General features: G+C 42.5%; 1 protein-coding gene across 8 annotated transcripts in view; it reads left to right on the forward strand.

Moving 5' to 3' along the window:
• Window positions 1-27,778, forward strand: part of robo1 (roundabout, axon guidance receptor, homolog 1 (Drosophila)) — a 215,283-nt gene that overhangs the window by 169,729 nt on the left and 17,776 nt on the right. For 7 of the 8 annotated variants that reach the window (XM_044202716.1, XM_044202710.1, XM_044202714.1 and 4 more), the window contains 16 exons: window positions 3,020-3,177; window positions 7,906-8,026; window positions 9,027-9,165; window positions 9,265-9,392; window positions 13,636-13,644; window positions 14,665-14,789; window positions 15,034-15,205; window positions 16,866-17,071; window positions 18,842-18,923; window positions 19,121-19,289; window positions 19,385-19,551; window positions 19,751-19,872; window positions 21,597-21,828; window positions 22,742-22,863; window positions 24,480-24,651; window positions 26,731-26,931. In XM_044202716.1, the coding sequence (XP_044058651.1) occupies window positions 3,020-3,177; window positions 7,906-8,026; window positions 9,027-9,165; window positions 9,265-9,392; window positions 13,636-13,644; window positions 14,665-14,789; window positions 15,034-15,205; window positions 16,866-17,071; window positions 18,842-18,923; window positions 19,121-19,289; window positions 19,385-19,551; window positions 19,751-19,872; window positions 21,597-21,828; window positions 22,742-22,863; window positions 24,480-24,651; window positions 26,731-26,931 (2,325 nt within the window). The remainder of the gene's footprint in view (window positions 1-3,019; window positions 3,178-7,905; window positions 8,027-9,026; window positions 9,166-9,264; window positions 9,393-13,635; window positions 13,645-14,664; window positions 14,790-15,033; window positions 15,206-16,865; window positions 17,072-18,841; window positions 18,924-19,120; window positions 19,290-19,384; window positions 19,552-19,750; window positions 19,873-21,596; window positions 21,829-22,741; window positions 22,864-24,479; window positions 24,652-26,730; window positions 26,932-27,778) is intronic. The other variant, XM_044202711.1, reaches the window with a different exon arrangement.

The raw sequence follows: 27,778 nt of genomic DNA on the forward strand, positions 1-27,778 counted from the left end.
ATCCCAAACACAGACACAGACCACACCACACACACACACTTTCAGGACAGCACACAGTGTGAGAGCCTCTCTATCCCATTTTTTCACCCAACTTTGGGTCCTAGAAAAGGAACAGCCACTGAGGCAGGCGAACAGGGCCTTATGCAGTATGTATACAGGAAGGAAGGATGCTGGATGTCTTATTTAAACCAGGGGGGCCAGAGGCGACCGATTCCCCCACGGCTCCAGATCTGACAGGTCTTCTGGCCGAAGAGTTAGGGCTTTGTACCCCATTCAGATCTGGGTTCGTCTGTCTGTCTGTCTGTCTGTCTGACAGACTGTCTGGCTGCCTCTGTCTCATTCTTGCTCATTCTGCCTCCATCCCAGAGGATTTTGTTTTCCACTACGCAGATGTTCAGGGCTGTCTGCTGCGCTGCACTCAGCTGTGTTTATAACAAAGAGGTGTTGGTTTGGAGGAGGAGAGAGGGCAGCGAGGTGGGGGAGTGAGTGCTGTTAAGGAGGGGTAGAGGTCACTGTGCTGTTGGTATAAACACTGAATGATGCCAGCTCTCCCTCGGGCCTCCAACTAGTCAATACAGCATCCCTTTTTTTCCTCTTTTCCTCCCCACACATCCCTTTCTATTTTCCAGAGGGACAGATGCATCTGCATGTTAGCTAAAAGTGAGGCCAGCAGGGGAGGTAGAGTCCCACTGACAGGAGACGATGTGCACGTAATGTCACAGTTCAAGTTACTGACTTACTCACCCAAGGGTTTATTAGAATTGAATTAGCCATGCAGGAAAAAACATGACTTCTCTCACACTCTTTACTTTTAATTTCTTGTGTGTACATATTCTTGATCAACAAGATATTGCTCAGTCATTGTCATCAGCTGATGAAGTATGTTTACACTTGTATTCATGTTTATACTCACTTAACAAAAACAGGAAAGAGAGTTTGATGTTCGAACATGAAAAAATGCACTTTTATATTATGTGAGCCAAGACGGGCCACAGCATCTTTGATGTTTGACTCACCTTGATACTCAAGGCTGACTTGTACAATAATACTCTTCAGTACAGGTTGACCTTGCTGATACAAATAGAGACAGTGTTTCTTCAGATGGACATGGTGCTCTAATGGATCGGATGTTTAGCGTTTGCATTCCTGGATGACTGTATCTGCTTTTAACCACACCAAATGAGCTCACTCACCATGCAGCTGCACTGCTGAGTTGGATCAGAGTTAGTGTAGAAAATGTAGGGGGTCACACACTTAATCGTAATTCATCTGTGTACTGCACACTGTACATATATCTGTGGAAGTATGCCTCCTCCTGATAGGCGAGCAACAGCATATGAGTCTCAAAAGACTTGATACTGTTCCTATGCGTAAGAATTAAGGGTAGGTAATGTTACTGCTGTACATACGGAGGTGTGGGTGTGATTATGCAGCAAAGGACAGAGGAAGCTATTACCATCCATTTTACTCCAAAACCAGGTTCCTACTGTTGGATAGGATTCCCACTCCACGTTACAAGAAGCAGAGAGCCGTATCTGGGCTCTGCAATAACCAATTAGGTGCTTAAAGGGTTTAGTCAGGAATTTGTTGGCTGTCAGTAGGTGAGGGGTCCTGGGGTGAGCCTGGCTTTCATCTATGACTGAGGTGACTTTAGAGCAAGCTGAGGAGCGTGAGACAATAGACAACAAAAGCTTGGTTTTATCCCCAAAACACACACAACACACGCATACATTCACATTACTTTTCCATACATACAAAGGGATAACAATGCACATGCACACACTGCGCTGACCGTGTATACTTTATGTGTGGCCTGAATTTCAGGCTGAAATTTACAAGCACTATTTTCATATGTTCTTATACGTATATACAGTGAAGCTGGGAAAATGATTACTGGCATACTGTATGCAGAAGGGAGCTTGTTGCTTTTTCATTACTTTCTCCACTCTCAATAAACCTCCAGTTTATCTTTAACACCAGAGATATGGAGTCCAAAGACATGCCCCTCAGAAAATAGATATGCATTGATCTGCTTTTTTGCATCTACCAGTTAGTAATGATATTGACGTGATATTCTGATAAGGCAGGCAGGCAATGATTAATGAATTTAGGTGAGGCAGATTTTGTAATTTTGCATTCAGCCCCAAATGAAAATCAGAATCGCTCAGTTCATCTCTTCACATCTATTCAGTATCAAATTAGACCTAGGAATGATAAGCTGTGGGCCTCTTATGTCCAAATAATGAAAATCTGTGGCTGTGTCATCTGTTTTACAGCACTTCTACCAGGGAAAATCAATGCAAATAAGAATCATATCCTACAAAAGTCCTTAGCAAGGCAGCAATGGTAGATTGGATCTAATGTAGGTTTTCCTCTATGTTAAGATAGCATAGGTGTATGAGCACAGGAGATGTAAATATGGACTGTCAAAGAGAGATGAAGAAGTGATGATGGAGAGGTGATACATCAGTGTATACTGAAGTGTGTGTGTGTGTGTGTGTGCATGATTATATGTAGGTCTGTGTGGTTCGGTCAACAAAGAGGAAGGTCATTGCTATTGGAGATGTTGATGGGTACAGATATGTGTTCATCATCGCTGTTGTAAAGCTTATTGACAGTAAGGTTATATGGGAAAAAGCAGGCCATTAAAAGTAGCAATATGTAGCCTACACCATACATTCTTTTATTTAGTCAATATTATATGCTGTGAAGACATTTTGGTAGGATTGTAGCAGTTTTCAAGGCAGGCTAGGTGCAGTAAATCAATAGTGATGTGTGCCTTACATTTTGTCATCTGTGCAGAACTAATTATGTGTTTCAAAACACCTTAACTGCTGTTTTACTAGCTGGCTTTCGGTTTTATAAATATAGTAACAACTTTAAGTGCCTTGCTTATTTTAAACATTGCAATCAATCATCTGCTTCTTTAACTGTTCATTTGCTGTGTTTTTCCTAAAGAATGATATATTGACATTTTGTTAATTTTTTTCCTTTTCTTCCTCTTTCTGTTTTCTTGCAGTTCTACGTGATGACTTCAGACAAAACCCTGCAGATGTGATCGTGGCAGCAGGAGAGCCGGCGGTCCTGGAGTGTCAACCTCCACGTGGACATCCTGAACCAACCATATCATGGAAAAAAGATGGAATAAACATTGACGACCGAGATGAGAGAATCACTGTAAGACTATTTTTTTCTGTATACTGCAGTAACTTCAACATTGTTATTGCTGACACGTAGACTAATCTATTGATGCCTGAAGAGTGCTTCGTATATAAGGATGATGTGTTTAAATGTACAAGAGAGAATGACCCAGTGATTCAGGTCAAGTCATTACCACCACTTAAGTGTTTGTTGAAAGATTGATTTGTTTGGCTCATTATTCACATATAGCAATTACCAAACCCAAAGCAGCCCATTTTGGTGGCTACAACCTTTAATGACTGAGGTAGATAGAATCAGTCTTGCTCCATCAGTCAGCAGCAGTACACTGATTAGGAATGGCCTACTGATGAAATCAACTAGAAGAAGCATAGATCAGGAGGGAGAAATGAGCTGACTGAAATTAAAGAGGAGAAAGTTGTGCTCAGCACCAACAGCACCTGCAGATTTCAGACAACTCTCTACATCAGATTTACAACCAATCCACCAATTATTCAGCTGTAATGAAAACAACAGCACAGCCAGTGCTGCAGTGCCAGTCAGCTCTATATGCTTGCTTACCAAAGGCCTCTGTTGAATAATCCTATTTCAAACTGTTTCAACCAGACACGACTTTGTGTCCATTGTTGTTTTCCTTGAAAATTAAGGCATTTTTAGTTGGGTTTGATTATACTGATTGGATGTGTGCTTTAGGGAAGTAACTCAGCTCACTCAGCACTCAGCTAACACATGCAGGTAGTGAGGAGGAAGTAGTTAGCTGTGGGTCTGGATCCCATTTTCACAGTATGACTGGTGGGGTTTTAAGGTTATGACTGCACATTGTGCAGTTGTTGAGCAGTCAAATAGTTTGGCCCCCAAGTGCTGACGATGGCTAACTTCACAGTACAGTTATGGAAAATCAAATCTTCCCCAGATAATAAATACAAGGTACTAATAAAGATGTTCCACTCTGCGTGCCTGTAACATAGTGCTGAAATCCAGCCTGGGCTATAGTTGTGCTTAATACATTTTCTTTACTGGGTAAGTTAAAACTGTGATTCATTGATGTTGACTGTCTTCTGCGGAGGACTGTACGTGACTGAACACAGTTTTGCTTAGTGAGGGCCAATTGAGCCCTGATCGAATTCTTAAACAGTGCAAGTATTCTTTCTCTCTTTTTTCTAAGCTGCACAGGCAGAAGATTAAGAGTCCGTGTCTGGCCGCTGAGCAGCATAATTGAAAGAAACAAGCGCATAATCTAGTTTAAAGAGAATCAAATCATATCTGTCCCTGAGTTAGTCAGCAGTTACTGATAAGCATGAAACCTCTACACCACATAGTGAACTCTTGTGGCCTTTGAATTCACTGTCTGTCTTGTGTTTTCTTCACATTTGGATTATGCATGTATCGTGTATTTACTGTGTGCACACTTTTCTACCTACTTGTGCCTACTGTTGCACTATAGATGGTATTTTAGGCAAAATGCATCATCCCATTTTTTCCTAAACAGACATTCAAGACAATTGTGTTGGCTATTTGAGCTTGCTCTTCTATAAAATGAAAAATATGCATGCATTCTTTTATTTTATCTTTTCAGTTTTGTTCATTACCTACTGGCAAACTACCTCATGCTGTTAACTGTAAATTGTTAAAGGCGAGGTATTTTGAGGGCAAAGCAGCCCTGTTTCAACTCAGTATTTTGCATGGCTCTCGTGCCTTTCCCATAATTATATTTTAGCCCAACTGAATACAACACACACTATTTCTGTTGTTTATAAATCATTTCTGCAAACATCCATCCTACCCCCTGCATGGTGGAAGTGAGGACTTATTCTTGCTGTATATGTGATTTTGTGCACTGATGGGTGAAATCCTTAGAGTAAACGTTGTGAACACTGCTGCTGTAGCACAGGCTAAATGACTCAGAGTTGTGTCCTTGTAGCCTGCAGCAATGTTGGGCCTTCTGTGGATCTGAAAACAGGGTCTGGTAGATTTAACAGCGCTGCATGGACCAGCTGGTGTTGCTCACTGTAAACTTCCTGTCAAGCACAAAACCTCACAGATACAGAGTGTTCCCAAATGACCAATTTTAAAGTAGCGCTAAGTATGTGTAATCAACTGTGGTGATAGATAGATAGGGAGTCTGGATGGTGTCCTATAGAGGCCCATGTTAACAGATCAAGTTGTATTAGAAATAGGACAATCATTGGGTGATGTCCAGAGTTTGTTTATGGTATAGTGAATTTGGTGTAAGTGAATATAGGACTGTATAGAGGGAAGCAGAGAGTGGAATCTTTATAATGTGATGAACAGCTGAGCTCGTCAAAGGGCCCCCTCATCCAGCCTGCATTGTTGTGTTTGGTTCAGTCCATTCCTCCCACCATGAAACATGCTGAGACGTGCAGTCTCCTTGGTGATCACTGGTGATCAGAGCAAGTTCCCAAATCCCTTCAGTGGGGATTATATCTCTGTACTGCACTTTTCTGGGATGGGTCAGCTTGGCTTTGGTGGCTGCACCATAAAGAGAAGGGAGTGAACTTCAGAGAGAGGCAGACACATCAGAAGGAGCGCTTCTGTTTTATCTATTTTAGTCAGCTGTGTGTAAACACCAATGACATGCTGTGTGCCATCTCACATATATTCATGACTTCATGTGGGGCAGTTTTGAAAAGTTTCCCACTGAGCCATAAAAAAGTGAGGTAGGTCTATTACACTGTAATGCTGCTGTGCCACTAGCAGCAGCTGGCCGCATTCCTCTAGACTCTGTCAAACAGGTCTTTCAGGAACAATGAGTAAAGGATAAATAAACAAAAACAAGGAAAATGCCAGTATTTAAGCCTAGATTATTGTCTGCTCAGAGCAAGAGTCTGTCGGCGACATCATAAATAGCCAAAATGCAGCACATTATCCTCCTCCTTTTGTGCAATAGTGGCTAATTATCAGCCTGGAAAATGGACTGCTGTGTGAATACCAACAGAGTGCATGCTGAATGGGGGCTTTTTTCATTATCAGCATTGCCAAATGACATGAGACAAAAGGCAACAGGATAGAGCCATCTCCCTGTAATGCAGGGATAATGGTCAGATTGTTGGGGCTTTCAGCAGCCTGTGTGCTTCGCTGTGTGGTGTGGAGTGGATATGCATGCAGAGAAAAACAGGGCCGCTGCTGCATTCATTTGCTTTAGCCAGCTCTCAGAGTCCCTGCTGCTCTGGCACTCAAAATATGCCTGTGGAGAATAGGAAACTGCCACAGACACACAGAGGTAAGAATATGGATAGACTGGACGGGGCCTTAAGTGGATCCTCATGTCAAAGCCTTGTGGACCCAACAGTACACCCCCCTCTTTCTCTGCTGCATGGTCTGTCCTGACCTTGGGCCTTTGTGAGTGTCACAGTGTTTTAGCTGTTAAGCCTTTCCTCAAACAAACAGTAACATAATGATACTTCAAACCCCTCAAGCACCACAGGGTGCCCTAAATAAGCCAGCTTTCCACAGCCTCTTCAAGTCCCTCTGCCTCTTGCTTTACCATGAATATTAAACAGGGGTGAAGGGTTGAGGAATGCTTCAGAACCAGAAAAATGTGTATGGTTGCAAAGTTGTCCCTTAAGAGTCTTAAGATTTACCCTGGCTACTTTTATAAAAACTAAAATGGATATACATACTGTTTTAAGTTTGTTCTTCATGTGCAAGTGATGAAAACTTGACTGCATGGGTATGTGAAGTACAGTGATGTAGATTTACTGAGACATATCAAAGTTTGCAAGTGAACACACATGTAGGAGGACTTGAGATTAACATGGTAGTCACAGGGAAAGCAGATTTTTTGCAATATTGTGTATCAAGTTCTCTGTCAGTGGTTCTCTAATGAGGGTATCGGTTACATGCTTGCAGGTGGTGGTCCAGGTCTTGCAGGCTGATGTGTGCATTTAAAACCTTAAGCCCCATCAAGGCACAGAGATCATTGGTGCACCATACTATTGTCTGTCTCTGCGCTGACTGGCATGGTTGAGAGCTGAGAGAAGGGCTGAGGGGCCTGTGCTGGGGCCAGGGCTGCCTTTCTGACTACCTGAGAACAAAGCACCTCCTCTGGCCTGTAATCAAAGCCCTGGGAAATAACAGACATGATATTCACCTGGACAAACACACATTCACTGTTGGGTGTGTGTGCTTGAATGTATGTTCACTTGCTCTCACTTGTAGTTGTATGCACACAGAAAAAAATCCAAGAAACCTATTCTTTAAAACATCCCCTACAATAATAGACAAAATTGTCCTGAAGCTCTTTGAGGTGACTGGAAAAGTGCTCGCAGTCCTGCAGTGCCTCAGGTGTTCCCTCAGGGACCTGCGGTTGTGTTGAATTGGGAAAGTGTTCTTTGGCTCGGCTTACCCCGAGGAGGAAGAGGCCGACTGATAGTGATTTAGACTCCAAATGCAAACTGTGGAAACTGAGTGGGAACAGCAAAAAGCGTCTGGAGAGATAAAGTAGTCCAAATGGTCTCTCTCTCTGTAAGCTCAGAGCAAACCCAATAAAAAACACTCTTTAGCACCAAGCCATTATGTGTTTTTGAGTACATTTCATCATGGTCTTCTAATGGTATTTTAGTAATTAAATGCTCAAATCCAGTCAGGAAATGTTTTGTAATGTTTAAGCTATGCCGTTTTCTGTTTTTCTCTGTCAACCACAGGCCCCAAGTATCTCTCAGACTCTTAATATTGCTGTTTTTCCACTCCATGTTTAGCCTCTCACCTCCTCTTCTATTCCCTTAGATACGCGGAGGGAAGCTGATGATCACAAATGCCAGGAAGAGCGATGCTGGGAAGTACGTGTGTGTCGGCACAAACATGGTCGGAGAACGTGAAAGTGAAATAGCTGAACTTACAGTGCTTGGTAATTAATCATTTTTTCTCCTTTAGAGTATCTCAATCTGTTGTCTATTTTACTCTCTGTCCACATACACAAACGTGCACACACACATCCACACGTTTTTTTTTTCCTGTTTGTCTGCAGTGAGAAACAGAATCCAGATGTTAAGCTCTGATTGTCTATCTCCCAGGAAACTAAATGGTGTCACTGACCTTTATCAGATAGAGTGTGAGATGACCTCCAATCTCACACTTTACTATGAATCCCACGCAGCGTCTCTCCTATGACCAGCTGCACCCTATTTCACCATGAGTGACCTCTGACCCTGATACTCTCCTGTGTCCCAAGCAGAGAGCATGTCCAGACTCATGATTTTATCGCCAGCTTTTTTACTTCCTCCACCTCTTCTCCTCAGAGACTTCACATAATCTGTCAGAAGGAACAACAACAAAGCAGGTTTCGTAAAGATAAACAATTATACTGGGGTGATGGAGTTACCAAGATGATTTTCTGTGTCAGGTCTTGTTCAGTGCCCTGTCTTCAATTAGTTTAGTCAAGTGTAATTAAATCCATAAACTGTACCACAAATTAGTAATTGTTTCCTGTCCTTAGTTTTGTTATGTGACTTATACGTACTGTCTAGCCTAGACTGTATTTTTGTCTTATTTAATGTGTTAACCATAAATTGGCTATTACCTTGTCATGTTGTGTCTCTGTATAAAAATTCGCTTAGATTATTTCACATTATTTCATTATTTTCATTCCATGACACTTCACAAGACCTAAAACTAAATTATTTAAACTAAGGTTCTCTCCAAGATGGCTTTTTCCACTGGGTTTTATTCAGTTTTCTATTTCACTTTAAAACTTAGTTCTAAAGCCTGACTGTAAAGCACAAAACCAAGATTTTTTAAAGGAATCAAAGCAACATATTAAATGACTTTGACTTAATCAAAACATTATTCCAGTACTACTGTTCTGTGTGCTGTGATTTTTAATTTGTGTCCTGTTTTCATTCATGCAGAGCGTCCCAGCTTTGTACGTCGCCCAGGTAGCCAGGTGGTGTTAGTGGACCAAAGTGTAGAGTTCAGGTGTGAGGCCCGTGGCGACCCAGTTCCCACTGTGCGCTGGAGGAAAGATGATGGTGACCTGCCTAAAGGAAGGTATGACTCAGCAGCTGGTCACCTTTCATCACACAATACTTTTCTCCCTCACTTTTTTGTTTGTCAACATTTGATACATGAACATCTGTTTTAATCCAGATATGAGATTCGTGAGGACCACACCCTGAAGATCCGTCGTCTGACCTCAGCTGATGTAGGCTCCTACACCTGCGTGGCAGAGAACATGGTGGGCAAGGCAGAGGCATCGGCCACGCTCACTGTCCACGGTAAGACAGAATACTGTTACAAGTCTCACACTCTTCACACTGTTCATTTACAGCCCCTTGGACAGCTATTCTTAATTAATTTCCATTTTGGGTTAATGTGCAGCTTGATTCAAATGCAATTTAGCCCAGCCACATTGCAATAATAGCCTCTAGCTTTAATACTACATGGTCATCACTTTCAACTATTCTCTCTCAATTAGCTGATTGATTTCTAATAAAAATAAATGCAAAAATCCATAACAGCTGTAGAGTTGTGCACATAGGAGCTCAACAGCAATCGATTTAATTTGCCCTATACAAGTGGCATTTCTTAGGAGGCCTGTCTTCCTCCATGTTTTAAAACATACAGTACTATTTGTGAACCTATGGAATATCTGTGCGTCTCCTGTGGCCCTCTTCATTGGACGTCTTATTAACACAGTTGGAATATAAAGCAGCCAGTCACAGAGTGTGAACATTCAGAAAGAAACCATTCAGAAGAACTGGGGGCTGGGATCACCCCCAAACCCTCCTGAGAATCAGAGGAACACAGGGGCCATTTAACGCCAAACTAATGGGAATGTTGGGAGTAGGGTGAGAGAAGAAGGGAGGGAAGGAGGAGGAGGCTCAGTACAAGGGAGATGGGGATTGGATGGACAGTGAGTATGTTGGTCTTGGTGGCGGCTCACCACTGATGCAGAACGGGTTGGAAATTGGGGCTGGGGGCGATTGTGGTGAAGAGGATAGAGGGGGGAGAGGTTTCTGTGGTGAGGTCAGTCATATTAATGTCACTCCCAGCAGTCAGTGCAGCAGAGATATAAAGAGACAAGGCAATTCTATTCCTCTGCCAACCCCCACCCGCAAACACAGATACTTCATCTTCACATGGCTACCCTTTGCAATTATTACTTAATTTTCTCCACAAGACAGCAATCTTTAGATTGGTTTGAAGAGCAAGATTAGGCACACCTGGCAATACACACCCATCAATATATCTACTTATTGCCTTTTTTCACTCTCGCCTCTCCCTGATGAAAGCTTAGTTAATGAAAGGGAACAGCATTGATGCACTGGTTCAATAAGCTGTTCTCCTGGCTTAGAATCATATTTGTAATGCTAAAAAAGCCCTTGTTCTCAGTGGAAATTAAATGTCTTCACCTTCAAGCCAATTCCCTGTTGCCTGCATGCAGAAGCAAGGCACTGACCCTTGATTCATACATTATGCCTTTCAATCCCCCATGTTACGTATAAGTTAGAAAGTCATGAAAACTGAAGTTAAAGCACCTAAATTGATTACACTTCAGCAAAGAAGAACATCTGCTATAGATTTAGGGGACCAATGTTGATGCTTTGTGTAAGATCAGGTGAAAGGCATAACATAAATCATAGGAATCATTGTTCTACTCTCATGGTTAGATCAGACTGATGCCTGAACCTCCAAGCTTTCAGTTCCTAGAACCATTTCCAGCTACTCGTCAGATCTATGAGCTTCATCCAGACCAGGACATGAGGAGGCCAGAGAGGCTGTGGGCACTGAGTAGCCCAGCTAATTAAAGACAAGCAGGCCACAGTCCCACGCCCGGAAATGACATGCTTGTAATTACAGATGCGGGCATAGGAAAGGAAAGAAAAGCCGGGTAATTGTAGGTCGAAACAGGCCAAAGTAGCAGAAACGATGTATAGGTAGTATGATGTCGCTGTAGTAGTGAAGACAACGGTAATGTTGGGGGCAGGAGTTTAGTCTGTGGGTTTAGTGGGCAATGCTGTCGCCCTACATCAAGAGTCAAAGTATGGCATGATTGCTGAGCCACTGCATAAGAATAACCGCGCAGCTGAATAATATAATTTCAGCTACTGGCAGAGGGAACTACACCGCAAAATGGGTAATCCGATATTTAAGGCCAAAGTGGAATTAATGTAAATATTCTTTGAACTCAAGTTTTTCTGCTAAATCTGCAGTGATGTGTAAATGAACAATAAAACCAATTGAATTAAAAAAATTTTTTTTATATAGAAGTCATTCTCTGCAGTCTCATTATGCAGTTTGCTTATCATTGCAATATGGTATGTGCAAATGCTATTAAAAATGTAGCAAGACATAATATTGAAGATTTTGTCCTTCAAAGCAAGTCCCTTTAAAGAGCTGGGCAGTTTATGAGAAGTATCCAGCTGTGTGGACAGAGGGGGATTTTCACACCTTCCATGGTCAGATTGTCAGAGAACAATGTCGACATTGTGGAAGTGGTGCCTTGGGCTATTTTTCTTTCAATGTGCTCTGCTCTCATTAACAAACTTAATCAGTGAATTATTGTCTTACACACGCGTTTGTCAGTCTACTACACCTCCTTTGGACTTATAAATATGTCAAGTAAAATATTGCATTGATTGATGGAAGAAACGCATAATTGGCCAAGTCACCAGCCGTATTTATAGTTTCATCGTAAAATCATTAATCTAAGCCACATGAGAATGTAGTAGTGAGATGGGCTGTTCAGCTATTAAGTCTGCTTAGGGTGTGCATACATGTGAGAGTGTGTGTTTTTAAAGATTTAAGAATCACACAAAGGCATTTTGATCTAGGTCTGCTGTGGTTAGATAATGTTTATACTGTATTTTGTTAATTAAACCTCACCAGTGGACTTCCACCATAGGAATGCAAATACATTGTTTCAGACTGTATTGGACAGAATTCAGAAAATCAACGTGTTATTATTTCTCAGCTGGTTAAGTTTGCCGTTAGCAGTGATTTATGTATAGAAAGGTCTTGAATGGAATGGTAGTCCCCAGAGCAGCGTTGCTAATAACCCATGTAAAGGGTCTGGAAGGAGACTGGAACTGGTGCCAAAAGAGAGTGCATGAGAGGAAATTTCTTGTCAGCAGCCTGTGTGCTGTTACAGTGATGATAAATACCAAAAGCTGGTCGGGTACCACATGTAGAACTGATGCTTTGTGCTTTGCTCTATCTCTGTATCTCTGCATTTGATTTATCTTAACCATCAAATAGACTCTCATTGTGTCTTACTCACTCTCACACAAAGTTGTGAGAACCACATTTCAGATGATATACAGTATACAAAATCTCAGAGAGGGACAGGACATTTATGCTACAGACCTCCCAATGGGAGCTACTATTAATCATGCTAAATCCTCGGCATGTAGTCCTGCTCTTGTGTTGATGTCAGGCCCACTGAACAGCAGCACTGCTCAAATCCCCATTAATATCTCTGCTGTGGTCTTTGATACATAGCCTGCCTCCTATTGGGCTGGAGGCCACAAAGCTCAGTGTGTTTTCTTCAGCCACGCTGATCAGCTTATTGATAGAGACTCCCCTTTGCGCTGTAAGCTAGCAGAAAGCCCAGAACAAAGTTGCCCGGTCAGATTTAAGGCTCACCTCTCCCTCCAGCTCCACAACTGTGATCACAGCAGCATGGTAGAGGTAGGGTTACCTAATTAAAGGCTTAGACACACATGAATGGATGTGTGTAGGTGTTTTAGGGGGTTTGTGTATTTGTGGGCTTGTATGTTCTCATGATTGTGTGTATCTAGAGCCTCTCACACACGGATAGCGATGAGCGTCTTCTTCTGGCAGTGTTTGATGTAAGTCTTATCTGCATTTTAAAGGCCAGCGGAGGGAGGAGGGAGGGGTTGGTCATTACTCTGACTGACAGCGTTTATGTTTCCGCGGGAGCCATTGAAGCAGACAGATTAGATAAGGTGAGTGATTGGCTGGGGGAGATTTATGGCCAAAGAGTGACAGTTAACATTCACCTTGAGGTTTTATGAACCTGGCTTACATTTGCAAGGCTGTGTTTGAGGGACTGTGATCTCGTGGCTCCTCGGGGTGCTCTAAACCTCATTAAGGGTACAGGGACGTTCACCTTCACACAACACCTGGAAAGAGAGGAAAAAAATAAACAGAGCATTATCTAACTTAATCCAGCTTTTCTCCTGTCCTTGACCATGTCCCAAAACTAAGAAGGAATGTTGAATCTGATGTTCTTCATGATTTTCTTGTGCATTTTTAATGCATTCCTGATCACTAATGGTAATTATTCTTTGCTGTGTGTATCATGTGGTCCCTAGGGTTTGAGTAAAAGGTGACATATGACATGTCTTTTATTTATAGAATAATAATAACATGATTATTTGTATCCATGGACATCACATTGTTATTTTCCTTATCTCTCCTCTTTATATCATGCTGTTTATTATTTATTTATTCATCTTTGGGTTTTTTGTTGTTGTGTTTTTGTTTCCTTTTTAGTCGTGTCTGGTAAGTTGAAATGTCACCCGTCACCTATTCACCGCCCTGACAGAGACAGGAAGCTGTCACAACCCCCCTCCATCCTCCTCCCATCACTTCTCCACCCTCCAATCAGCACTCATGTTTCTGTTGTCATGGGCAACAGTGACAAAAGGACATTAATGGGTAAAAATATGCTCAGTTTGGGCCTCCAAGGTAAAGCTGCATCATTTCATTCAATTATTTTTCCTTTTATGCATTACCAAACACCCCATCTTATTCATGGACAGATTATGTCTGTATTTCAAATGACAGTTTTCAGATTGCTTTATTTCATGTATAACACAGCCCCTGTATAAAAAAAATTAAAATGTCAGCAGATTTATGATATTTGAGGACATATCCACAGTCCTTTTGAAGTGAAAGTGTAAACTGGCAGGTCGCTTGACCTCTACATTCAGTGTGTGTCTCCTCACATCGATGGCCTATTAGACCAGCAAGGCCTAGTGTCACCGTAGAGCTGCATGGATGACATTGGGCTACGACACCACACTTAGTCTGAGTTGGAATTTGTCATTAAGATGCATGGATACTGCATCCTAGTTGAGGCCTGCACTATTGGAGGGTGTCAGCATGGACAGATGGCTCAAATTTATTCCCCATTTCCATGTAAATTTTAATGGTCCATGCCCTTGCCCATGCAAATGAGGGGACATGGGAGTAACCCTTGTTTTTTCTATTCATTACATCTATAATATGCCTGCATTTTGAATTTGATCAGCGTACTGTTTAATCTGGTGTGCTCACACCATGCAGATTTGAATACAGGCACCATGCATATTGCCTGTATTCAAATCTGTTCTTAAGGATTAAGATTAAACAGTATGTTGATCAAATTCAAAATGCAGGCATATTATAGATGTAATGAATAGAAAAAACAAGGGTTACTCCCCCAGGCCACATGTAACTTTAATATTATGATAACTATAATAATACACTATGGTGTGTTTGTCTATTCAATGGCTAACCATTCTCTTGGCTGTCCTCCAGTGCCCCCGGCATTTGTGGTGAGACCAAGAAACCAGGTGGTTGGGGTTGGCAGAACCGTCACCTTCCAGTGCGAGGCCACTGGAAACCCACAACCAGCCATTTTCTGGCAGCGGGAAGGCAGTCAGGTAAACAAAATAAAATACGATAAAGGTTTTCATTTCAAAACGCTCTTTATCCATTTAGAGAACATGCTAGCATACTCATTCAAAACTTTGGACAGAACTATTTTCTAGGCATAGTTCAAGTGCTATTTAACGACAGATGCTCGCATGCCTGTGCCATTTTAGAGTGAAATCTTCAACCTGTCCAATTAACTTATTCTAGCCAAGTATCTGTTGAATGTATGTGATCTGTTTTCATCCCCCACAGAACCTGCTCTTCTCCTACCAACCTCCTCAACCCTCCAGCCGATTTTCTGTATCTCAGACTGGGGACCTAACCATCACTGATGCTGAGCGCTCAGACATGGGATACTACAGCTGCCAGGCCCTCAACATTGCTGGCAGTGTCATCACCAAGGCTCTGCTAGAGGTCACTGATGGTAAGCAACCTTCCTTTAAACATAGTTTCTGCATACAGCAAAGCCTCAGAGGGAATTAGACGAACACTTAAAGAAAACTTGAGTGGATAAATATTGGTATTTCAGATAATCTTTGGCTCATGAGGATAATGCTGTTCATCTGAAATGCTGTGGTCGTGCTGTAGAGCATATTAATATCCATATTGAGGTTTGTGAGGTTTGGTCTGGCCTGTTCAATGTGTTCCTGTCAGAGGTAGAGACTCTCTGGTGCCTGTGCACCCAGACCGTGGCTCAGTATTTGGCTTTGCTGGCTTCACACTGGCTAATGTATCCTTTGGTATTCCATGGCTGGCTTGCTGCTGTCTACCGTTGGAAGACTGTGGCTGTGTGGTGAGGTCTGGATTGGGTCCTTTAATTACTCTGCTAGCCAATCCCTGTCAGCCTGGTGGACTAACCTTGGCTTCATTCCCACCATTCCCACAGAGATCTGGGCAGCTATTATTTTGTCTATGACACACCTAGATTCATCCCTTCATTTACCAAATGTCCTTCTTCATTTCAGGCCTACAATGGTATGCTCCATCTCTCTCTCCTCTTCTCTCTCTCATTCTGTCATGCTCTCTGGATAATAATAACAGTTATTAAAGTGAGCAGGCCGCTCTGAGGCCACCACTTCTCCGCAGGCAGATCTGGTAATTACAGGTCATGCTGACAATGTTTTAGTAATTGCTCCATCCCCAGCACAAAAGCAAAGACAAAGCGGCCCAGAGATTACACCGCAGCATGGTCCTGAGAATCTATGCACACATACATACATACATCATGTGTTGCCTTTACACTGTGTTAGGTATTAATTTGATTGCTCCTCACTGAATGTAACTTGCTAGTAAATCAGTGGGGCTGACGGCAATGGTCATCAATAGTGCTATGAATGATAATAATAATCAGAGGGAGGCAGACAACCTATAGCAGGAATGTGATGAATCACACACAGTAGAGACAAAATAAAAATGAAAGACTTATCGGGTGCATGTAATTAAAGTCTCTCTTACATCTTCTCTCTTTGCCTCCTTTCCCCCTCTTTTCTCTGCATTACAGCCTTTCTTTTTCTGTTAAATACATGCTTTCTCTCTATTTCTTTGTTGTCTGTGTCTACTGGTTGAACACCCAGGGTTCACAGGATGGGAGGCAGGGAGGAGGAGTTTAAACGTCCTCATGCTAATAACATTGTGTGCTCTGGCTGAATGTTTTTTAAGCATTTTCGCCCTTGTTTTGTGTTTTATGGCTGGGGGATGGGCTAGGGGATTGTTGGCCGCAAGCATTCATATGAGTAGTGCCAGGCGTCTGGTGGAGCTGCATCGAGAAGTCTGAAGTATCTGACGTCGTTTCATATTAATTACGTTGCTTTTATTTGGCTAAGTTCGACTCCTGCTGGTGAATGATTAGAAAATTGTTTCCAGTTCTTAAACTTATTTAATTCCCCTCCCACTGCCCTTGCAGTTTTCACATGCTTACATTGCTACACACTGTTTGTCAGATGCTCACCATCCTCTGCCTTTTGTGTGTTTTCTCACACAAGCTGGTCTGAATCAGCTGTTCCTTCTGTCCCTGCTACAGCACACCTTCACAGTTTTTCTTCTTCCACCTCTCCACATAATTGCTCATTCTCCTCCTTCCACAGTTGTGTCAGACCGCCCGCCACCAGTCATCCGACAGGGCCCAACCAATCAGACAGTAGCTGTCGATGGCACAGTGGTTCTCAACTGTGTGGCATCAGGAAACCCCACCCCCACCATCCTGTGGAGGAAGGATGGTGTCTTGGTGTCCACACATGACTCCAGGGTCAAACAGCTGGACACGGGCGCATTGCAAATACGCTATGCAAAGGTAAGACACCTGTACACATGTACAAACATGCTCAGATCCCTTTTTAACATCAAGCTAAGTAAACATACACACAACAGTGCTATTCTGTGGCATTTGGAGTTTGTAATTTGTTTATGAATGTATAATCTCGCCTTGCATTTCTATGTTTATATAGATATAAAATAATTTTTTTAATCATTATTTTTTTATTAGGCTGCCTTTAATGTCTAAATCCATTCAAATATACTTCAAAGTCCATATCACATCCACAATGTGCTGGGCAAACCCCTGCTGGTTGATAAATAAAGCATGCGTTCCTTGCCAGCAGCCAGCCCTCAGTGGGCTGTCAGTCAGTTGTCGCGGGTTTGAAATGGAGTCTGTGAAGTCGAACAGTCTGTAGTTCCTGTCAGTCAGCAAGCACAGTGGGTTTTGTGTGTAATTTTGTGTGTGAGCGTATGTTTGTCTGTGTGATGGCAAGCTGTGTGATGCTGAACACACTGTTAGGGAGAGATGAGTAGGGGGTGCTGACGTGTCTTCCAGATGGAGGCGTCACGGGGTCAGAGTTTGCGTCAGTTTGCGGTGTTCTGATGAATGCTGGCATGTCTTGTGGTGACAAGATTGCAGTGTGATTGGGTCGCTAGTGCGAGACAGGCAGGAGGGGATGCGTCTGAACCCCTCTCCTGCTGTAGCTGAGTAAACCCGGCAGGCACTTTACATTAATGAACTTGTCATTTCTCCCTGACAACATTTTAATGAAGATGTTTTTGATGCGTGAGGTAATTTATTTTATTAATGTGGTCGTGTGAGTGTTATTGTTATTGAGTTTTAATACATTTTCTTACCTGCCAGACAAAAAAATTATTTTGTTTACACACCAGCACAGTAGCCCTTAGCATATCCATCACCACCAAACCACAACAGAATTATTTGTCTTACCTACAGACTTTGACTGCACTTGACAGAGCAAACACCTCTAAAAATGCAGGGGTGTAAAAATATGCCACATACCTTTGCCAACAGGGTTATGTTTTGTGTTTTGTTTATTAGCCTGTTAGCTAGTAGAAAATTAAAAAAAAACTATTTCAATTTGAAGGAAATTTAGGCCATCAGCCAAAAAAACAAATGTTTTTTTTTAGGTCTGGATCCAAAATCCAGATGTTTATCCAAGAATTTTGTGAGAGAAAGAGCATTTTTTTTTCCAGCTCTATTTTTGTATGAACTAATGCACTTTAGAATGAAAAATAAATCTGGCACATGTATCACATGATCGTCTCTCTCAATGTGTATTTTGATGCAGATCCAGATTTAATGCAGATTACATTTTCCATTATTAAAATAACAAACTTCAGCCTTGCTAGAGAGAGAGGTATGAGCTCTCTTAAGTGCTTTCTGGTGTTGCATAGTTCCTGAACTAAAATATAACTAAACTACAAATGACTACACCTTAGTTCACCAATGCATATTGCGCTCTAAAATTTCAGTGGGGGGGCTAGAGAGAGAAAAAGGTCTCCAATTAGTCTATGATCCTGTGAAATCTGAATGGTCTGCCACTTGGCCTTTCCAGCTGCTTTCCCCCAGTTTCTGCTATGAAAGAGATGATATTGAGATTATCAGGCAATGACAGCTGCCTGCTACAGACTCCACCAGAATGTCAATAAGCAGAGCAGTGATGGTGGAGGAAAGATAGCAAGAGGCAGAAAGAAGGAAATAGACTACTACCAGTTCAGGAAACTGTGGCACACATTTAGATCATTTCCATTTAAGCAAATATCCTCCCCTCTCCTCCTACAGCTTGGTGACACTGGCACTTACACCTGCATCGCCTCCACCCCCAGTGGAGAGGCCTCATGGAAAGCCTACTTAGAGGTCCATGGTAAGCCAAACCAATAGTGAGGTTTAGTGTTTTTTAATATCTTGATATATTTTATTATTCTTAATCTGCTTTGTGAAAGAACAAGTCAAAAGAAAGGTAATAGCATTGGAGATGTTTTGCATGCCTTTGCTTACTGGGAAATAGCAATAAACTACATTCTACCCTGTTTCTTTCCTTCTGTCTGTTCTACATTTAAGAGTTTGGAGTCCCAGTCCAGCCAAACAGACCTACTGACCCAAACCTGATCCCCAGTGCCCCTTCCAAACCTGAGGTCACTGACGTTACCCGCACCTCCGTCACCCTTTCCTGGAAACCTAACCTTAATGCTGGAGCCACACCCACCTCCTATATAGTAGAGGCCTTCAGGTAAAACTAATCAGCTTGTCGGTCAATAAACAAAATAATTGCATGGCCTAAATAAAGCCTTTTAAACCTTAATTCTCTCTGTTGTGTGTCCACAGTCATGCATCAGGGAGCAGCTGGCAGACCTTGGCAGAGCATGTGAAAACTGAGTCATTTGTACTGAAGGGCTTGAAGCCCAGCGCAGTCTACCTCTTCTTAGTACGGGCAGCCAATGCCTACGGGCTGAGTGATCCCAGTCCTATCACTGATGCTGTGAAAACACAAGGTGAGAACTGCCTTGTTACTGATATGAATTGATATACAGTACAGCGGTGTTTTGGTTTTTCTGTAGTTTATAATAATAATAATAATAATAATAAAACTTTATTTATAGAGCACTTATCAAAACAAAGTACAAAGTGCTTCACAATATAAAGAAATAAAACAAGATCATTCATTTTTTATTTCTGTGCTTCTGCATACAGATATCCCTCCCACCAGTCAGGGTGTGGACCATCGCCAGATCCAAAGGGAGTTGGGAGAAGTGGTCATCCACCTGCACAACCCCACCATTCTCTCCTCATCATCTGTCAGGGTGCAGTGGACAGTGAGTATAATTTTCTCCGTGAATGCACTATTTTCACTTCTTTTTCTAAAGTCATCTGCAGCCAGCTATAGTTTGCCATATGGATCATTGGTATAGCTGGTCACCAAAGCTCCAAGGTTAGTTTAGTGATATGCCTACGGTCAATTTGTCAGGCCACTCAGCTGAGCTATGTGCTAACGTCCTAGCACCCTACAGAGGAAGGACACTGCAGAGAGCAGCCTGGAACACTGTCCAAGTGTTCTTAGTGTCCATCTGGCATAAGCCTGAACTGGTCGACTGGCTGGAGACCAAAAATCTGCAGCTTTGCCCACAATGGACCACTCAACCGCCCAAAAGCCAAACTACAGAGCCCAACCTTTTGCTGGTCGTGTAGTACCTTATAGCAGTGTGTGGCATGCCAGTCTGTGCCCTCTCAGATTGAAAACACTTGATGGCTGTTAAAATAATACAAGTGAGAAGGAAGAGGCAGCCAACTCATGCTCTTAAGTGGAAATGGCTTACAGATGTTAAAACGGATAGGTGGGAGAGGAAGAAGAAGTAGAAGTAGAACTGGGAGCTTATGGTGGTATTTCTTTGCTGATACAAGCTGAATATGAAGTATTAATGTTCACCTGCAATTGATCTGGTTAATGTATCTTTTTTTAGATTATGAAACAATACAAGTATATATTATGTCTGTCCACCTTGTACATAGAGTCACTGAAGGGTAAGAACAGTACCTGTTTTGCCTTTTGACATAAGGCCACCCCTACATTCCCAGGTATTATAAAGTGCCATAGTGAGTGATGAATGGGACTGAGGAAACGTGAAAAGGATACTGACATGTCAAAAATGATTTAAAACATTACTGCCCAGTTACCCTGTCTCCTTGGAATGTTCCAGAATAACACATGACATGAAGGAGACTGACATTACAGTTAAGTGCCACGGTTTCCTTGTTTTGTGGGGTTAAATCTATTCCCAATGTGGAGTTTCTTGGTTTTACATTTTCCGTTGTGTTGTGGTAAATGGTTGCACAGTTTTCAGGCTAATGAAGACCACCTGAGCCTGCAGCATATTTTACAGGGGAGGGATAAAGAAATCACTAAAATCTTTACAAGCCAGTGCTGCTTGCCTTCCACAGGGACTCGTAGGGATATTAGCATACTGGTTAGTGGTTATTCTTTTCTCCAACCATGCTGGATCACAAAGCAACATTAATTATCCCTAGATTAAACTAACAGACAAATCCCCTCCAATTAAATTTATACTCTTTATTTAGCTACATCAGATGCCGTTTAACTTTGTTGAATTCTCAACTTCTGGTACTCTGTATAAAGATCCACTTTCCCCCCTCTTGACTTCAGCAGCTAGTCAGTACACTGGAGAGCAGGACAGGATGAGACAGGCTGTTCTGGGAGCCTGGGCCCTATTTAACCAGCTCCAGACTTAGAGGAACCTCTGGCCAATGACCTCATACTGCGGTTTGCACAAATCGCTGCTGCTCCAAATGGCGCATAGACAGACAGTCGAAAAGAGAGATGTAGATGTGGATGGATAAACAGAGGGGTGATGTGATGAGTTAGCACCCCATTCCATACAGCGCCTGGTGTATCAGTTGCACGAATCTGTCGCTGTCTGGTGATGCTACAATCTATTAAATTATTGTATCATTTTCCACTGTGAAGCAGCTAATCAAGTCAAGCTGACAATGTCTTTGTCTGTGTTCCTGTGCCATTCACTAGGTGGAGCAGCAGTCACAGTACATCCAGGGCTACAAGGTGATGTACAGGCCTTCACCGGAGGGGCTGCAAAGAAGCGAATGGGCTGTGTTCGAGGTGCGCACCCCTGGAGAGGACAGCACTGTAGTTCCGCAGCTTCGGAAGGGAGTCACATATGAATTTAAAGTCCGCCCATTCTTCAATGAATTCCAGGGAACTGACAGTGATGTCAAAATTGGCAAGACGCTGGAGGAAGGTGGGGGGATGTGAATGTGTGTGACTGTGCGAGTTTGCTTCAGTGTTTGCATGTGTGCATGCATGTTTTCATGTTTACACAATTTTATATGCACAGCTTGCATGTGTGAGAGCATACAACAGCTGTTCACAGCAGGCAGTGAGGGTAGGATTATGTTATGTTCAAATGTGGTGTATTCAAGCATGCTATTAAGGATGTTCAGCTCTTTAAAAGGCCTTATGGAAGCCCATATACAACACTCCAGTGCAAGTGTTATACTAATTTCTCATAGGGTGTGGTTGTGGCAGTCTTATGAGGTTTGGTTGAAACCCAACGGCAAATTTTAATCTGTAGCGAACAGTTAAGAGAAATGTGAGTGCAGAGTGTTTACTGGAGAGTGTTTGTGTGTGTTGCATGTGTGGGAGTGTTTTGATCTTTTTCTGCTGGATTGTCCTTTGTTCCCAATTGTGTTGATAATTGTTTTTGGAGCTCTAAACATAATGTTTGTCCTCCTATAAGCAGAAAAATGTCTGTTTTTATAACATTCACTCACACTGTGATTACGTCTTTTATGTTGCATTCATAATTATTTTAGTTTAATTACTGTTGGACCACAGGTTGGCGTTCACACACCACCATACACCCCGCCATCATAACTCCCTGTCTGTTTTGATTAAACAGTTATTTGCTTTTATTTACCCACAAAAGCACTTGTATTAAACAAACTCAGTTTTCAGATAAAAGCATCTGAATTTTGATTATTCCGACTAGTCCTTTGTTTTCATCTCAGCTTCAGTCTCACACAGAGATAAAGGACAAATTCTGACAGCTAAATGGGATGAGGGGAGACAGGGAGAGACTCCATGCAGTTAAGGGGAAAAAATCAGTCTCATGCATGAAGGTGTGTTTTTTATCTTTTGTCTACCCCCCTCAGCCCCCAGTGCTCCTCCTCGTGAGGTTACAGTGGCGGAGAGTGGGGACAATGGGACCGCCATCGTGGTCTCCTGGCAACCCCCTCCAGAAGAGGGGCAGAATGGGGTGGTCCAGGAGTACAAGGTAACAACAACAAAAAAAACAGCCAGCAGCTACCTCAGGTCTGGGCAAGTGGGACTAGTATTGTAGAGACACACAAAGGAGACACAAACAGGGATGCAGACAGAGCAGATAACAGAGAAAGAGACTATGCACAGACATGGCAAGGTAATGAATTCCTGGATGAGGCACACCTTTGTGCACTCCTCTGTGCTCTTCCTCTGTGTGATGACAGAGACAGGAAAGGAGTCAAACTGATAGTGGAAACTGTTGTGAAACAGTGCCATCTGGTGGAGATGGTAGACTCACACATCTTGTGATCCAAAGGTGAATAGTAGTGAGGAGCAATTTCTGTGGTAATTATTGATAGGTTTCTTTTTTCCCTGTAATAGTATATAAGCCTTAACTGGTGATTACAGATCATTGTGTGTTTAGTGGAGATAAAATGTTTTGCCTTCCATGACATTTTCCATGGCCGATGGTGTATTTTAACTATTTATTTGTACTTACACGAATGCAAATTAAAATATATGTCAACTATACTGTAGTTATTCTATCCATGACATCCATGTAGAGGCAGGTAATAGTGTATGTAGTGGAGTGGAGGACAACAAGCTATAATAATGACCAAGGACATGAAAATGAAGAGACAGATCTCTATTATAATTCCAGCAATTTCTTTGGTCTGGGGCTATTGTATCCTTCAACCTATAGCACCTCTCTCTGAGTCCCCTTTCCCTCCTCCTTACTTGATAATGTATGCTCTTTTTGTAATGGCTTCACTTTGGACAGTGCTGTCCTCTCATACATTATGCTGAGGAAGTCCTGTATTTTAATTGGAAAGCCTTTCTGTGTCACAGGGAATATAGGTTAGTGGCAGGATTGGAGATGAGGCAGAGCCAATAAAAAGTTAAGCCACTGTTAATTTTCCAGGTAAATGTTTTCTGGTGATAGGCTTTAGAGTAATTTCATGGTTTTTAAGTCCAGCTCGAGAGCGTTCCCTGCTCATTACCAAGCCTGGTCCCTAGCGGCACTTCCACTTCCAATTTTTAAGATACACAGAAAATTTCAGGCCTTTGTAGTTCCATCACAGAAGTGCAAACATGCACACACGCGTAGTACACACCCCAGGAAATGTGTATGTTAACCTGGTTAACTGGTGGGATGAGGTGGGGGGTAAAGAAAGCAGAATGTCAGGGGTTCAGGATGTGGAGGTCTCCAGGCCTCATGCTGAGGTGAATGTATACTTCTCTTTGTGACCCTGGTTTGAGTCAGCCTGCGAGACCACTCTCCTTCCTGGGAGTGACAGCACTTATCTTCTGCTGAAATTGGGTTATGGGGGTGATTACTGATCCCCATTTGTTTTTCATGGGCTTAAGGCTACACTGAGACGTGTTATGGCTACCTCAGCTAATACTGACCCTGTGTTGAGCACAACCTGTAAAACATAAACCATGTTGTAAAATGTTTTCCTACCTCAGAGATGTAACACAATACCCACGGTGCGCTAAAATGCTGCAATAGCAATATCAACCAATTATAGGGACACAGATTGGTGGCAGCTACCAAAAAGAATGTTGTCACAAAACCCTCATAACATTGCCTCAATCTCTACTTTCTCTTTGTCTCTGTTATGGCAGATTTGGTGCTTGGGGAATGAGAGTAGGTACCACATCAACCGTACAGTTGACGGCTCAACCTTATCCGTGCTGATTCCCAGTCTGGCCCCAGGGATCCGCTACAGCGTGGAGGTAGCAGCCGGCACCGGGGCGGGTCCCGGGGTCAAGAGTGATATCACCTTCTTCCAGCTTGGTGGGTAGAAACAACTTTTAGTTCTCTTTCACAGGAGGTCATATAATTATTTTGTTTTTCCTCTAGTGGATACATTTGCTGTGTTTCAATGTGTTTGTCCTCTGGCAATCCTTGCACACAGAATGAAACTCAATCATCTGACAAATAATTATGGCATTAATACAGTCATCTCAAATCAAGAGCTTTTCAGTAATATGACTTTCTGCCAAGTAAACAGACAATTATGTAATTCCTTTCTTTGGAGTAACGGACATGTTCAAGCCTCTGCCTGTTTTCCCTTTCATCATCAATAGTGATGCTTAAAAACTGTAATTCAAGTGATTACTGTTATACAAACATCATCACACTTTCCACGGATGAGTATGATGAGTTTGAATGACAGGGAACTTTTACAGTTTTTGTGCACTCTGAAATGTCTTTTAGCTACAGTAGCTGGCAGTGTGATCAACACGAGCACATTAAATTCCTGTGTGGCAGAGCTGTTAAGCTGGCTGCCCCACCCTGCTCCGCTCTCCAGTCAAGGATGCAATGTTTTCTGCCTTTGCTCCGCTTCAAACAACAAAGGCAATAATGAATCCTGCACTCTGGGCTCAGACATGACATGTTATTAATGCTAAGAAACAGTGCTGACTGCATTGGGGCTAGTTGTTATAATTTATTTCTTGTTTTTTGTCCTTTTAGTCTAGACGGACAGATATTTTGAGATGTTTTGTCAGTTTTTATTCCCCAAAGCTCTGAGCTGGCCTACACAGGAGAGGGATGGAAAACACATGAATAGTAGGATGAGGCAGAGAGAGAGAGAACTCCATCTGGTTTTAAATGTGTGATTGAGTGGGCTGGGATGGGCATGAAGAAGCATCGGCTGTGACTGATACAATTTCTCTCCCTTGAAGAGTTCCTGTGGTGATTGTTGCCATGTTCCAACACTGGAGTGGAACAATGTGCCTTGGGGACCAGCGCTTCATCCAAATGCATTTGTCACACTCAGAGCTTGTATGCGTCATCCCAGCCTAGATACCTGTACAGTCCCTTGTGGGCTGCTTAGTCACATTGGCACGCTCCGTTCACTCGGCCAGACAGAGCCACAAATTCAGAAGACAGAGAAGTGAAAAGAGAGGGAGTCGAATGGAGACATGGACTGAGTGACTGAGACAAAGACAGACAGAAGGATATGGAGGGGTAAAGGTAGGGAGCTGGTTTCACTGGAGTAGTGTTTTTGCCTCTGGCTTAGAAAGTTGGTAGAGAATGAAAGAGTGGCTACAACATAAAAGACTTGAGAAAAAGAGATGAAGACAAAGTAACACGAACATGAAGACATTTCAGAATGGCGGGGGGTGGGGCAACCCAGGGAAGTCTTTCATGTATCACGCATGAGGGAGAAGCACAGAGAGGATAGACAGATGAGAAAAACAGACCAAGAGCTGGTTGTTGTAAGCAGCCTTACAGACGGTGCCTTTACAGTGCATTTCACAGTAGAAACAGCTTCTAGGCATTCACACCTCAGCTTTTCACAGATGTGCCTCAGTTTGCTAATTACTGTGGTGTCTGTATTTGAAGATGATCTCATTGGATTTATTTATATGATTATGAAACTACCACTGCTCAGTGTAAATTATGCCTCTCTGTGTTTTCCTATCCGGTTCCATCAGGCTTGTGTGGTGCACAGGCACCGTTTCTATGTCTTTGGTTGCTTTCGTCTGCTCACCTGCCATTGTTGACTGGGATTTGCGATGAAAGCCTTTTGAATAATAGAGAGAAACGACTCCATTTCCACAACCCAGTCTCATACACACCCGCTGAGATGAAGAATCTTTTTGTGTGTCTAGAGAAACAGGAACGTTCATATTTATGTACTGTGCTGACTCCATTTATTTTAAATATATTTTCCCTATTTTAGGCTTTTCCACTTGGTTTGAGTTTTAGGTTTTAAATAATATTTATTTTCCTCTTCTCTCCCGATTTGAACTGCCTTGATTACACATGTGCTATCCAAATTTGCACCACCAAATGTACTTTTATCCTTTCTAATCCTTCTATCACGTGTCCACCTCCAATCATTCCCCCATTCCCGATCCTCAGATGCATCTGGGCGTATGACAGAGACTGTGAGCCAGGAGAACCCCCTGTCCCAGCAGATCTCAGATGTGGTCAAGCAGCCGGCCTTTATAGCAGGCATAGGAGCTGCTTGCTGGATCATCCTCATGGTCTTTAGCATCTGGTTGTACAGACACCGAAAGAAGAGGAATGGCCTCTCCACCAGCTATGCAGGCATACGAAAGGGTCAGTACAAGAGTGCAACACACCTTTAACACTACGAGCAATATCCATTTGAATTTCTGATTTGCAGTGCTGATTTGAAGTTACAGGTTTTCTCACTTAAAATTTGGTGAGAAAATGCAATGCAATATGTTGTAGTAGTTTGGTAGTTAGTGTGGCAGTGTGTTTATTTCAGTTTCAAGCCAGTCCCCTACATCTTCTTCATCCTAAATGCTGCCAACCTACCTCACATCCTGCCTGTCACTCACAGAAAGCTGTCTTTGTAGAGCACTCTAGGTGAAGTCTAACTGAAAGTACTCTCCAGTAGAATACTTTAAGATGTGATGTGAGCTCCCGCTGTGAGTGCTGCATGAAGACGTCTTTTATTTCTCTTTCATACTTTTGTCACGCTGATTCTGGAAGGGTGTGAGTGTTTTCAGTAAAGTACATTTTGAGGTCCGACAACTCCCCTTTTAGCAACTCCCTTCTGACTGTGCTGGGAAAGAGAGAATGTCTTGCCATAAGCCCTCTTTATCAAGGACATACTGACATTTTCACATGCTTGAAGTACTCTTGTTGTCCTTTTAGAGAGAGGCCTTTAGATATGGGGGAGTTGAGCATTGAGCAATCCTGTTAATACTGTCTACTTACCATATGTTTTTGAAAAATCCAAGAATCCCTGCCTATATGTGTTTGAGCTGCATTTCAACCCTCTTTGAGTAGCCACAGCGTAACCCAATCAGTTTTCACCTGACTTGAGTCAAAGTGACAGAGTTCATGACATGCCCAACCTTTGCCCACAATAGTTAGAGTATAAAGAGAGCTATTAGCCTTTCTTTCTGAGTCTCAATTATGTGTGGGCTGGCTTAAT

Source organism: Siniperca chuatsi, linkage group LG7, assembly GCF_020085105.1.
Source record: "Siniperca chuatsi isolate FFG_IHB_CAS linkage group LG7, ASM2008510v1, whole genome shotgun sequence".
In the NCBI taxonomy this organism is placed as follows: Eukaryota; Metazoa; Chordata; class Actinopteri; order Centrarchiformes; family Sinipercidae; genus Siniperca; species Siniperca chuatsi.